This window comes from Suncus etruscus, chromosome 2 (assembly GCF_024139225.1).
Source record: "Suncus etruscus isolate mSunEtr1 chromosome 2, mSunEtr1.pri.cur, whole genome shotgun sequence".
Lineage (NCBI taxonomy): Eukaryota > Metazoa > Chordata > Mammalia > Eulipotyphla > Soricidae > Suncus > Suncus etruscus.
The window spans coordinates 85,380,383-85,393,087 of NC_064849.1; the positions used below are offsets into that span (position 1 = coordinate 85,380,383).

The window sequence follows — 12,705 nt, forward strand, 5'->3', positions numbered from 1 at the left end:
GCTCCTGGCAGGCACGGGGAACCATATGGGACACCGGGATTCAAACCAACCACCTTTGGTCCTGGATCTGCTGCTTGCAAGGCAAACGCCACTGTGCTATCTCTCCGGGCCCGAGAAAAAGAATCTTAATGCTACCATATCCCATACCTATTTCAGCAAATACTAGCTATTTCTAGTCTAGATTCACTTTGTCATAGGAGGATTAATACAAGGTCAACTTGAAGCTTAAGCATAAAAATCTTATTCAAAATAATATGGTAGGCTGAAGATCAAACCCAGATAGTCCACATGCAAGGTTAAGTGTCCTACCCACTGAAGTATCTTTCTGGCCCCTGGGGGGCTGGATTTCTTAGCAGACGATGCCTATCAGCATGTACAGATCATCTTCCTTTTCTCTAATGGCACATTTTCAAGCATGAAGGTGCTTGACCAATTTTATTAATGGGGTTGGGGCTATAGCGGAGTGCCAGAGCACTTGCCTTGCATGTGTGAGACCCTGATTTCAATCTTGGCACCTCAAAATCAATTGGGGAAAAAATGCTATGCTTTGTAATGTGCCTATCAAGGTGGCAGGCAAGGTGTGGCAGGGCGAAGGATGATAGAATATGGGAGCACTGGTGATAGGAATAGAGACAGGTAGTGATGTTGGCTTTGAAATATTATATGTTTAGGAGTGATGATGGTATAATGAAATATCATATGCTTAAACTCAACTATCAATAATTTTGTAAATCATGGTTCTTCAACTAAGTAAAACTATTTTAACAGTTTAATTATTCAAAAGTGAGAACTGAAACTCTTGGTAGAATTGAGCTAATTCTTGCCTAATTATAGCCAATGTTCAATTTCACGATAACTTACCCACAGTCAATGCTCAATTTCAGGATAACTAATCCTTGCCACTGACCTTCTGTCTCCAACTACTACCATGTGTTGAGAGAACTAAGCCAGATATCTGGCACAAGCACATTGGAACCAGCTTTGGGCTGGAATGACCCGGAGTTGGGAGACCTAAGCTCAGTATTAGTTGAAGAAAGACAACTTCTTTTCTCATTCCCTGAAAGTTGAATCCTGGCAGAAACTGTGCCTTCAGCAAACAGGATAGTACTGAGGTGAAAATAATTCAACCATCTAACATTGGAGGCTAAACCCTCACTCTATCTCCTGTGAGCCGCAGAAGTCCAAACAGAGAGCTATAATGCTTAACTTCCTAGTGACTTGTGCCAGGGACCTAGGTTCGATGCTCTACCTACAAAAAATTTGGGGAGGCTTGAATGATAGCACAGTGAGTATGGTGTTTGCCTTAAACATCTGACCAAGGTTCAATCCTGGGCATCTCATCTGGCCCCCAAGTCGACCAGGAGTAATTTCTGAGCAGAGTTACCAGGAGTAACCTCCGAGCACTGCTGGGTATTGCCCAAAACAAAACAAAACAAAATGTTTTTTATTAAGTTTAATTTAAACATAAAGTTGATATGTTCTTTATGGGTTTGGAGACACAATATTTATTTCAAAACTAAGCACGCTGCTGACCCTTGATGGATCTGGGTTTGATCCCCCAGTGTCCCATATTGTCCCTTGAGCCAGGAGTGATTTTTGAGCACAGAGCCAAGAGTAACCCCTGAGCATCATCGGGTGTGACCCAAAAACCTCAGGGCCTGAGGACTGGCTCAGAGGTCAAGCACTTGCCTTCCAACTGAGAACCCCATAAATCATAGTAGCACTGTGGGGAACTCCCCAGGACCATAACTAAGGTGGTCCTGTCAGCTCCATGCAACAAGACCAGATGTGTGTGATTCCTAAAACTCAAGGATGTGACCTCCAGTCAACAACAACCAAAGCAGCAACAACAATCACAAAAAGAAAGAGAAGGAAAAGAATAAAGCCAAGTTGGATATCAATATCCAGGAATAAATTTTCCCTAAAATTATTTCCGGGGCTGGAAAAATAGTACAAAAGTTAAGTCACATGACTTGCATGTGACTGAACCAAGTTTGATTCCTGGCACCACATGTTCCCCCAGACCAGAGCATCCCCATGTGCAGATCTGAAATACCGCATCCATGGGCCTGGTTGGCTGAGAATTGTCAGGAGTCTCCCCCTTCCCCTCCCCCCATCACCATTTGGAAGATTCCCCCTCACCTCTTCACCCATATATTAAAAGATTCTCTTCAGTTGGTTAGGGAGTGGGGGTAGGTGGTACTCAGAGCCTCATCATCCTTAGGCCCCTGCTATCACCTCAGGCTTCCTGAGCCCTCTAGGAGGACAAACAAAGCCCAAGCCCCAGAAACCATCCAGTGGAGCCCAGATGTTTGCAGGTTGAAGATTAGGACCCACTGACCTCTGATAGCACTGACATTGAATTGGTACTGACTTGGGCCTTCTTCAACAACTTCCCATTCTCTATCAGCATTTATATTCTGGAACCATCTTTTCAAACAAGGCATCAGTTGAAAAAGAGGAAGAGAGAAAAGAACAAGAGGTCAAAAGCAGCTCCTTTGAAGTGCATTGTCGGCTTTCTCCTCAGGGACAGAAAAGGAAAAAAGAAAAAGCCGATTCATTCCATGTTGCCATCCAGTGATTGAAACTCAAAGACCTTTCCCATCTGAACGGTTGCATCTAAGTGGATGCTGCTCAGTCTCTTATTGAAAAATATACTTTGGGGACACTCAAAAACAAAGGGGGGGAGGCCCTTTTGGTTGCTTACTAGAATTTTCTCAATGTTCCTCTTAGAGAGTTGGAGGGATCCGGCCTGCAATTGTCCAGGGACCATGAAAACAAACTGGACATGATGAGGACTTAATCGATTGATTCAAGACCTCATCAAATGACATGGGAGACCAAAGCCAGCTTAAAGAGATTGCTCTGAGTCAAATGAGCCCAGGGCAAACTGGACCAACAGGATGGATAAACCCTAAGGTGGTATTTGCTTTAGAAAAAGAACCACTTCCCAGAGAAGTCCTTTAAATAACAAAGGCCGCTTAGTACACGGCAAAAAAAAAAAAAAAAAAAAAAAAAAAAACCAAAAAACCACACACACATCTTTCAGGAACTGCTGGAAAGGAGAGTCTTGTACACAAGGATTTCCTGTTTTGCTGGGAAATCTTGTCAATATTACTATTGAACACATCCAACACAATAAATCATGATCAACATTTGATTATAATTATAGGGAATGCAATTTGAGGTGAGTACAGAGAAAAACAGCAAAATCTGTTTGCTCAGGTCAGGTGAAATTCAAAAAAGGTTTCTTAGGGCTAGAGAGATAACCCTGTAAGTGAGGTGTTTGCCTTGCACAGAACCTCCACAAGGTGGATCCCTGGCATCCCATATGGTCCCCAGAGGCCCACCAGTATCCCTGAACACAGAACCAAGAGTACACCCTGAGCACTACTTGGCATGGCCCCCAAAACCAATAAAATTTTTAATTAATAATTTTTTTTTGTTTTGGGGCCAAACTTGGGGGTATTCATGACGTACTTCTGACTTTGTGCTCAAGAATCACTCCTGGTAGGGTATGGGGGAACACATGGGTGTTGGGAAGCCAATCCAGGTTGGGTGTGTGCAGGGTGACTCAAACCCCCTTACCTGATCTCCCTGAAAGGATTTCTAAAGGACAGGAAATACGAAAAACAATATCTAACGCTTTCAAATAATTTGAACCCCTGAAATTCAAACTACACAACCAGCGATTCTCAAGGCTGACTCCTGATTCTGTGCTCAGGAATCGCTCCTGTACTGGGGACTATATGGGATACTGAGGATCGAACCTGGGTCGATCACGTGCAAACTAAACTACTAACATAATTTTAGACAAGTCTAGATATTAGGCTCTTTCTTAGGTGCAAAATCAGTAAGTTCACGGTGTGAACTTTACAAAATGGAGCTAATGCAAAAATTATGAGCGGAGGTGGTGGGCAAGCTAATTTGCTGGGTCCTTCCTTTATAAAACCCAATTTCTTAATTAATTTAATTCAATAAAAATAATTATTTTAAATGTGAGGCGCTGGAAAGATGGGCCCTAAGTGCAAGAGATCATACTTTGCATAGAGAAGGTGCAGGATCGCTCCTAAGAGTACCTCAGGATCTCAGGTGCATCTGAGAGATTTCTATCCTCTACACCCCCCTAGCACAGAGCCTGGAGTAGCCCCCGGAGCACCTCTGGGTGTGGACCCCCAAAAGAAAAACTATTATCTTGCAAAGGGTAAAAGAAGATCCTTAAAGGAAGTCAAGGGTTTCTGTGCGAGGCGACTTTGCAGGATTCCCAGCCTGTCCCCCTGGAAGCCAGATGACTTGGAGACTTTTTTCTTTTCCTCTCCAAGAAGATTTTAGGCTGAAGGCAGTAGGCAGTAGAGCGGAAGTAGAGCTGTCCCGGGGAGGGGGTAGATATCTCCAGTCCACCTAACCCAGCCAGACTCCTAAGACCGAGTGTGCCCGGGGCCAAACGCATCTTGTTTTCCATCCAAAACAAAACAAAACAAACAAACAAACAAAAACCCGCCAGCTCAGTTTAGCCCAGCCCAGTTCAGCTCTCCATTCCCCTTGAGTCACCGGGACCCCAATTCCTCGTCCTTCCTTCCTTGTGATCTGAACTTTTCGAGCTTCGTGTTTCCTCTCAACCCTCCTGGCAGCCTGGGGGAGAAAAATCCGCAGTTCAGGATTAAAGCAAAAGAACTGCGGGAGGTCAATCCGGTGCGCGCACCCAGGGCGCAGGGCCCAGAGCGTGCGCGCCTGCCTGGAGAGGTCGGTCCCCTCCATCCTGGGAGGGGTCCCATCACCCCAAAAACGCCTGGAGAGGATACACCCAGCATTGCCATCTTTCCCTCTTCCATGCCAACGAACAGCCCCCCGCGATCTCTGAGGATCCCAATTCCCAGATGGGCCCGGAGAGGAGGCTCCGCGCGCGCCCTAACTAAGCTCTCCACCGAGCCCTTGCAAGCGTCCCAGAAGGCCTAGAGAAAGCATCGGGCCTTCTGGGGCGCCCCTGGCTGGCTAGCTTGGGGTCCCCTCCACAAGAAATCCAGCCCAGTGGGGGATAAGCATCGGGATCGCGCGCTCCCCCGGGTCCCCTCCAACTGCGCGCCGCGCGCCCCCCTTAGGCCAGCCAAGGGAAGCGCGCGGAGAGGCCGGGCTTGGGCACCCCAAACCCTCCCCATCACCACCCAGAGAGCCTCGCCGGTGCGTGCGCAGCGCCCCCCGCGGCCAAGCCGGGCTGGAGGAAGCCGCTCGCCTCGCCTCGCCCCGCCCCGGCCCGCCCCGCCCCGACCCTCCCCTGCCCGGCGGCGGCCCCGTCCGTCCGTCCGCGCCCCCGCGCCCGCCTCTGGCTTCCTCGGCTCGGCGGTGGCGCCTTGGTGCGCGCGGCTCGTTATTTATTTCCGGGCCCCCGAGCGCTTATAATGGAGCCGCTGTCAGCGCCGGCCCGGGCCGTCCGCGCTCTGGTCCCCGGCGGTCGATCTGGGTGCAGCGGGAGGGCAGCGGGGATGGAGCGGAGCTGGCCGAGCTGCTGCTAGAGTCGCCAGAGACGGAATCAGAGGCGCAGCCTCAGCCGCGAGGAGGAGCCGTTTGCAGCGCAGCCACCCAGCCGTCTCCACCCCGGGCTCCACCGGTCCTCGGCCTCCGCCTGCCCGGGCTCCCGCACACCCCGCACAGTTCCTCCCTTGCCGGCAGATGTGCGTGCGTGGGGTCGGCCCACGGCGGGGACTATGGTGAAATTCCCGGCGCTCACGCACTACTGGCCCCTGATCCGGTTCTTGGTGCCCTTGGGCATCACCAACATCGCCATCGACTTCGGGGAGCAGGTAAAGACCCCCCCCCATCGCACCTGGGCGTGCGCCCCCGTACACGCGCGCACACACACGCGCGCACCCCCAGTGGCACCGCGCGCCTTGGCCCGGGTAGCGCCGCCGCTGGGAGCCCCGCTGGCTCGCTCGGCTGCGGCCTTAGATTATGGGGGAGTTTTAAAGAGAGGTTAGAGGGTCACCCAGGGGGAGTCACCTGCTCCCAGGACCTTTTTTTAAATAATAAAAAAAAAATCTTGGAGTGTTCGCTTGGGGTTTGCTGTTGGTCCCTGGTGACTTTTTCAGCCACCCACCCCCACCCTCATGGACCTATTTATCCATTTATTTGAATGCACTTGGCCGGCTCGCTCGCTCTTGCACTCGCGCTCTGGAAACCGGGGGGCTAAGGGGAGGCTGAGGGGAGCTTCGGCGGTGGAGAGATGCGGGGTGCACCGCGGGGCCTTATGTAATTGGTGCTTATGTAAACCTCAGATCTCCAACTAAACAGGCACTTTCACGCGCTCACGTGCTGGGTTTTTTATTTAGGTAGCTAGGGCTGCTGATGTGTGTGTGTGTGTGTGTGTGTGTGTGTGTGTGTGTCTGTCTGTCTGTCTGTCTGTGTTAATATGTAGGCAACTTCATTCCCCAAATCCTGCTTTCCCCCACCCCCTTTATTTATTTATTTATTTTTTTTTTGGAAAGCCCAGGTAGGTATGGATTAAGGCTGACCCAGCGCCTTGCCATGATAAACCAGACCCATTGGCCATCTCTGAATTTGGGGGTTCTCTTGAGCCCCCACGCCACTCCGCCCCACCCTCGGACCACCAGTAGGTGGTGGGAAGGCATCTTACTGTTTTCTGCCCTTGTGGCTTTCCTCACTCCCAGCTCCTCTCTGAGTTGGGTCCTGGCAGTTGTCGCGCTGCAGATGGGCAGGCGTCCCCCGGGTTTGGGGTAAGAGAGGGGAGTCCTCAGGGCCTCGCCTCCTATGTGATGAGGTGTCCTGAGCCTGGAGGGAGGACTGGGGAGGACGGAGGGGCGAGGAGGGGTGCCGTAGTAGTGCACCAGGTGTGGGAAGGACCGGAGATCACCTGCACTGTGGAGTCCTATTTCTTTGCCTTGGAGCTGCGGCTCCTGGAGGCTTTTCTGTGCATCGTGGTGCATCCTCGCTGATGCTGCTTTAATTAAAAACCAACAAGCCGTTGTTTCAGGAGGCAGTGCAGGGGAAACTGAGGCTCCTTTCTGTGCCGCTGCTCCCCAAGCCTAGATGTTTGGATGTTCTTTACTTTACTTTGGATGTTCTTTACCACCCGGAGCACAGTGTCAAGAGTCTATCCTTGAGAGTTTTACCAGCCAAGGATGGTCACAGTGTCGCCTAATCTCTGCGGACCTTTGTCTAGGAAACTCATTTCCACGGATGACTCTCTGCATTGTCCTTACTGTTGCTACCCAAACCTGCCCCTGCCTCTCCAGGTTCCTCCACCCACTCCACGTCTTGCTGCTCCACCTTTCCTTCCTGCCCACCTTCCTTCTTGCATAATTAGTCCTGGACTTTGGGTCTGTCCTATAACCTGGAGAGAGATTTGCAGACCTGAGGTTACTCCACTGCACATTTCAGATGAGTCAAGTGCTCAGTGTGAACCTTTTTCCTATTTTAAAGCTATCTTCTTGGCACTGACCCAAAGGTTGTCAAAAAGCCCGGCCTGTGTATGATGTGTGTGAGTGTGTCTGTGTGAGTGTATGTGTCATTTTCTATCTAGATACTGGAGGAAACAGAATATTCTGGTTTATAATTAACATCATTGTATGCCCTGAAGCTTCTCACAGTTCTGTCTTACATTTGCTTTTATTTTGCAGGAGGTTGATATAAGGAAGGGTTTGATCTTTAGGATTTGGGGCTGGGGAGCTTCCTTGCACTTAGTCAACCCAGATTCTCTCCAGCTTCCTTGATGGTCCCCCCTCGAGCACTTCCAGGAGTGGCTCCTGAGTGCAGAGCCAGGAGCAGTATACCCTGAGCACTGCCATTGTTACCCCCAAATTCAAAAACAAAACAGGACAAATCTCTTGTGCAGAAATATGGTTCAGTGGTGAAACACTGCTTGGGATGTGTGTTTGTGTGTGTGTGTGTGTGTGTGTGTGTGTGTGTGTGTGTGTGATCCTTGTAAAGGGAAATAATCTAACTGGTAAAGGCCTATAGTTTGTCGTTGTGATTATAAACATGGAAATGTGTTTTTCTGCTGACTTCTGTGTTTTCTAAACCACAGCAGAGATGCTCAGGGGTTACTCCTGGTGGTGCTCAGGGGACCCTATGGGATGCTCAGGGGTTACACCTGGTGGTGCTCAGGGGACCCTATGGGATCCTGGATGGAACCCGGGTTGGCCATTTGCTTGTGAGGTAAACACCCTCTAGGGCCTAGAGTCTAGGCTGTACTATGGCTCCGCCCTGAAACCTGTTTCTTCAGCCTTGGCTCACCTAGCTCTTGTAGCTCCCATCCACAAAGCACTCAAGTGCTGTCTTGTGACACTGAAGCAAATTGTATCACCAAGTACTACTTGTGGCCTTTATCCCTTCAGTATCTGTGTTTTTGCAAGGGCCCAGGGGAGTACTGTGATCTCACTATATTTTATCAGTTGAGGGGAGAGAGGAAAAAAAAGAGTATGTGTGAGAGAGAGATGCTGATAGGTTTCCCAAACCTATCCCAGAGCCTTCTGGTTCGAGATGATAATTGTTTTTGCAAAGTGGTACTGGGTCAGAGGCCTGCAAGGTCCTTCTAAATTCTAGGCTGGAGGCAGAGTCTCAGTGACCCGGGTATTCTGTCAGGTCAGGAACAGAAAAGTATTTTACTCCAGCTGCTTTGAAAGCTCAAGGAGAGGAGGAGAGCCTCCCTCTGCAGTAGGTGGCAGCGTGTATGCACCAGCTGTCTGGCAGCCCTGGCCAGCGTCTTACTGGTCCTGGGCACCCGTGGGCCCATGTGCCTTAGTCTCTCCTTCTGTGGGAGTGGCCAGAAGTGCTGTTGTGTCCTGTTTGCATCATGATTCTCAGCTCCCAGGTTTCCTAACCATCCACCTGAGATGACCAAGAAGTCCAAAGGTCAGGGGTTGACATGCTTTGGAAATGATCAAGAAATAGACAATTCAAAACAAATTTATTTTCCCAATCTTTTTTTTTTTTTTCTGTTTTTGTTTTTGAGCACTCGGGTTTCTGACTCTTCACTCAGAAATGAATCCTGACAGGCTTGGGGCCATATGGGATGATGAGAATGGAACCCAGGGCAGCCACATGCAAGGCAAACACCCTCCCCACTGTGTTAATTCCAACCCCATTTTTTTCCCCAAACCTCTTGACATGTCAAGAAGAGAAGGTGAGCAAAATCATTGCAGACGTGTCTCCAGTGAGGCTTTTCTCCTGAGGAAGAACTCATCATGTGTGCAACATCCCCCTCTTCCCCTGCCCAAGGCAGTTGAACTGGCCTGTGGCACATGTCTGATGGTGAATGAGCTTGGTGACAAGTCGTGTATGGAGGACCCCGGAAGCAGTCTGGCATCATTCTCTTGGAGGTTTTCTTCATCTGGAGGTTCCCTGTAATTTTCTGGCTCCTTCAGGGAGGGCACACCAAATATTATACCTCCTGACAGGACTTGTATAAGCTGTCACTAATTCTTCTATTATGGGTGTGGAAGAAGAAGGATTGCATGAGCCACACCCAGGAGTATCTGTAGGGGCAGAAAAAGGGGTCAGTGGAGCAGGAGCGATAGCATATCGTGGCAGGCCATTTGCCTTGAACACAGACCTCAGTTCGATTCCCGGCATCCCATATGGTCTCCTGAGCCTGCCAGGACCAATTTCTGAGCACAGAGCCAGGAGTAATCCCTGAGCACCACTGGGTATGACCCAAAAACAAACAAACAAAACAAGACAAGAAAAAGGGCTCAGAACGTTGGCACAGTAGGTAGGGCATTTTGTCTTGCATGTAACCTACTCAGGTTTGATCCCTGACATCCCATAGGGTCCTTTGAGCCTGCCAAGAATAATTCCTGAGTGCAGAACCAGGAGTAACCCAAGTGTTGCCAGGTGTGGCCCCAAAATCAAAAATCAAACAAAAATTAGAAAGGGAATACAGGAAGGACTGGTCACTCCTAGTGGTTCTCAGTGGACCATAGGTGCCAGAAACAGAACTCAGGACCTCCTGTAAGCAAACCAGATGCCCAGCCTGATGACTCTAGACTCAGGACTGCATTTTTTTGTTTGTTTTTGTTTTTTGGGTCATACCTGGCAGCACTCAGGGGTTACTCGTGGCTGTATGCTCAGAAATCGCTCCTGGCGGGCTCAGGGGACCATATGGGATGCCGGATTTGAACCACCGATCTTCTGCATGAAAGGCCAATGCCTTACCTCCATGCCATCTCTCTGGCCCCAGGACTGCATTTTAATTGATTTATTTTATTGATGTTGGGGGCTGTTCCTGGTTCTTTGCTCAGGAGTGAAGTGACCCCTGGTGGTACTGGGAGGACCATAGGTACATTGGGGGGTTGGAGACATACAACCCTCTTTGTCCTTACCTTCTATTCTGTACCAGTTCTAAAGCCCAGGACTGTACTTTTATTACAGTAAAGAAAAAGCTATGTGGATTAGAATGGGCATAGTTTGTTCATTTTGGGTGGTACTGGGCTGAATGAAGGTCATTCCTCCAGCAGTGCTCATGGAGACCATGTGGTGGTGGGGCTCAAACCCTGGCTCTCCCAGGCAGAACATATACTCTGGGAGTGATGTCTCTGGGTCCTGAGAAGGACTTGCTTTTCAATATTAGCAGGACCGAGCAGGAGAACCAGTCCAATATGGGAGATGTGTGGTCTGATCATTGCAGGGTAAGTGGAATTACCACTTGGCCACCCATCTGAGCTGGACTACAGCTCGTGCTACAGAAGGAAGGATGAAAGGCTGAGGCAAGAACAGGTGTGCACACAGATCCAAGGGCAGGGCCTGGAAGGCCAGAGTTCAAGTCCAGCCTCTGTGTACCTGGTCAGGAGCTATGTCAGGCTGTGCCAGTTCTTACACACCACTGGAATTCTTAGAAATTCGCTAGTGAAGGGCCAGAGCGATAGAACAGCAGTCGGCCGTTTGCCTTGCACACGGCCAATCCAGGACGGATCTTGGTTCAATCCCCCGTGTCCCTTATGGTCATCCAAGGCCAGGGGCGATTTCTGAGCGCATAGCCAGGAGGAAGTAACCCCTGAGCATCACAGGGTGTGGCCCAAAAAGAAAAAAAATTCACTTGTGAGTTCTGACTTGTCTGAGACTAGGCGAGACTAGACTTTGCTTTTGCAGTGCCAGCGTGCAAGACAGCTGTGCAGGGTTACAGGGAGGACGCCACAGAAAGAAAATTGTGCTTGAAAAGATTAGGTAGGAGGAGACAGATTAGCCAAACACCCTGTCTACGTTGACACCATTGGCACCAGCTTTGTCAAAGACAGGAGGCAGAAATGAAAGACCACAGCCGAAACTTCACTCTGAAATCACTTAGAAACCTCCAAGGAAAGGATGCTGGGATACAGTTTGTGTTTGCTTGTTGGTTTTAGGGCTGATGTTTCAGGTTTACTCCTGGGATCTGAGCTACCAGGGCTCCGGGGACCTTGTGTGGTTCAGGAAATCAAACCCAGATTGGCTGTGCCTAATACAAGAGCCCTACCCACTGCTCCATCTCTCCAGCCCCTCCCATGCATTTAGAACAATGTAGTTCTTTGTTGTTGTTGTTGTTGTTGGGGGTGGGGCACACTGGCAGTGTTCAAGGCTTACTCCTGGCCTTGTGCTCAGTCCTACAAGGACTGGGGATGGGATGCTGGCGAGCAAACCCAGGTTGGTGGCATGCAGCAATATAATTCTTAAAGTACCTATAGGTTTTCATCTCATTTCAATCTGCAGAGGATGTAACTTCTTTTAAATCTAGGGTTAAGTCCTTGGACAGACGCCTAAGGTTGCTAATGCTGCTAAAGAGGAGAAAATGTTGGGAGAAGAGAGAGCTCTTGGCTTCCTCCAGGTGGGGAAGAGAAAGACTTCTGGGTCCCTCCAGAAAAGCCCAGGTTCTTCATCTGGCAGGGAATCCGTATGTCTGGGATTTCCACGTTGGGGGATTTGGTTGGGACTGCAGTGATCACTAAAATAGTTTGAATTTATTTATTTATTTATTTATTTATTTATTTATTTATTTATTTGTTTGTTTATTTATTTATTTATTTATTGGCGCTCAGGGGTTACTCCTGGCTCTGTGCTCAGAAATCACTCCTGGCAGGCTAAAGGAACCATATGGGATGCCAGGAATGGAACCCACATCCATCCTGGATCAGCAGCGTGCAAGGCAAACTCCCTACCGCCGTGCTACTACTCCAGCCCCAAAACATTTCGACTTTAAGGTACTTCAGTAGGGCGTTTGCCTCGCATGCAGCCGATCCAGAATGAACCTTGGTTCGATTGCCAGCATCCCATATGGTCCCCTGAGCCAGGAACGATTTCTGAGCGCATACCCCTGAGCGTCACAGGGTGTGGCTCCAAAGGCAAAAAAAGTACTTAGTTATGATCCTATTTTATTTTATTATGTTTTCATTTTCAGTTTTTGGGCCACACCCAGTGGTGCTGAGGGTTTTTTTCTGGCTCTGTTCTTATGGGGGATCACTCCTGGCAGGTTCAGGAGATCCTGTGGGATGCCAGGGACGGAACCCAGGTTGGCCATGTATCTGCAGTAGCATCTCTCTGTCCTCCCTTAGTTGTGATTGTAAATAGTGGCATATTGTTGGATTCTGAGAGCGAGCTGGCTTTTTCCAGGATATATATATAATATATTCTGTTGTTTTCAAGGCCAAGGTTTTATTTATTCTTGTGATCTAATGCTGCTGGGAACATAGTGGGCTCAGTAGATGATGTGTTTTTCTCTGAAAA

General features: G+C 49.2%; 1 protein-coding gene across 1 annotated transcript in view; it reads left to right on the forward strand.

The window, feature by feature from the left end:
- Nucleotides 1-5,570: 5,570 nt before the first annotated feature.
- The window catches only part of ANKH (ANKH inorganic pyrophosphate transport regulator), a 99,030-nt gene continuing 91,895 nt past the window's right edge, over nucleotides 5,571-12,705 (forward strand). Inside the window, exon 1 of the mRNA XM_049768261.1 lies at nucleotides 5,571-5,798. Coding sequence (XP_049624218.1) covers nucleotides 5,703-5,798 — 96 coding nt within the window. The 5' untranslated portion in view covers nucleotides 5,571-5,702. The remainder of the gene's footprint in view (nucleotides 5,799-12,705) is intronic.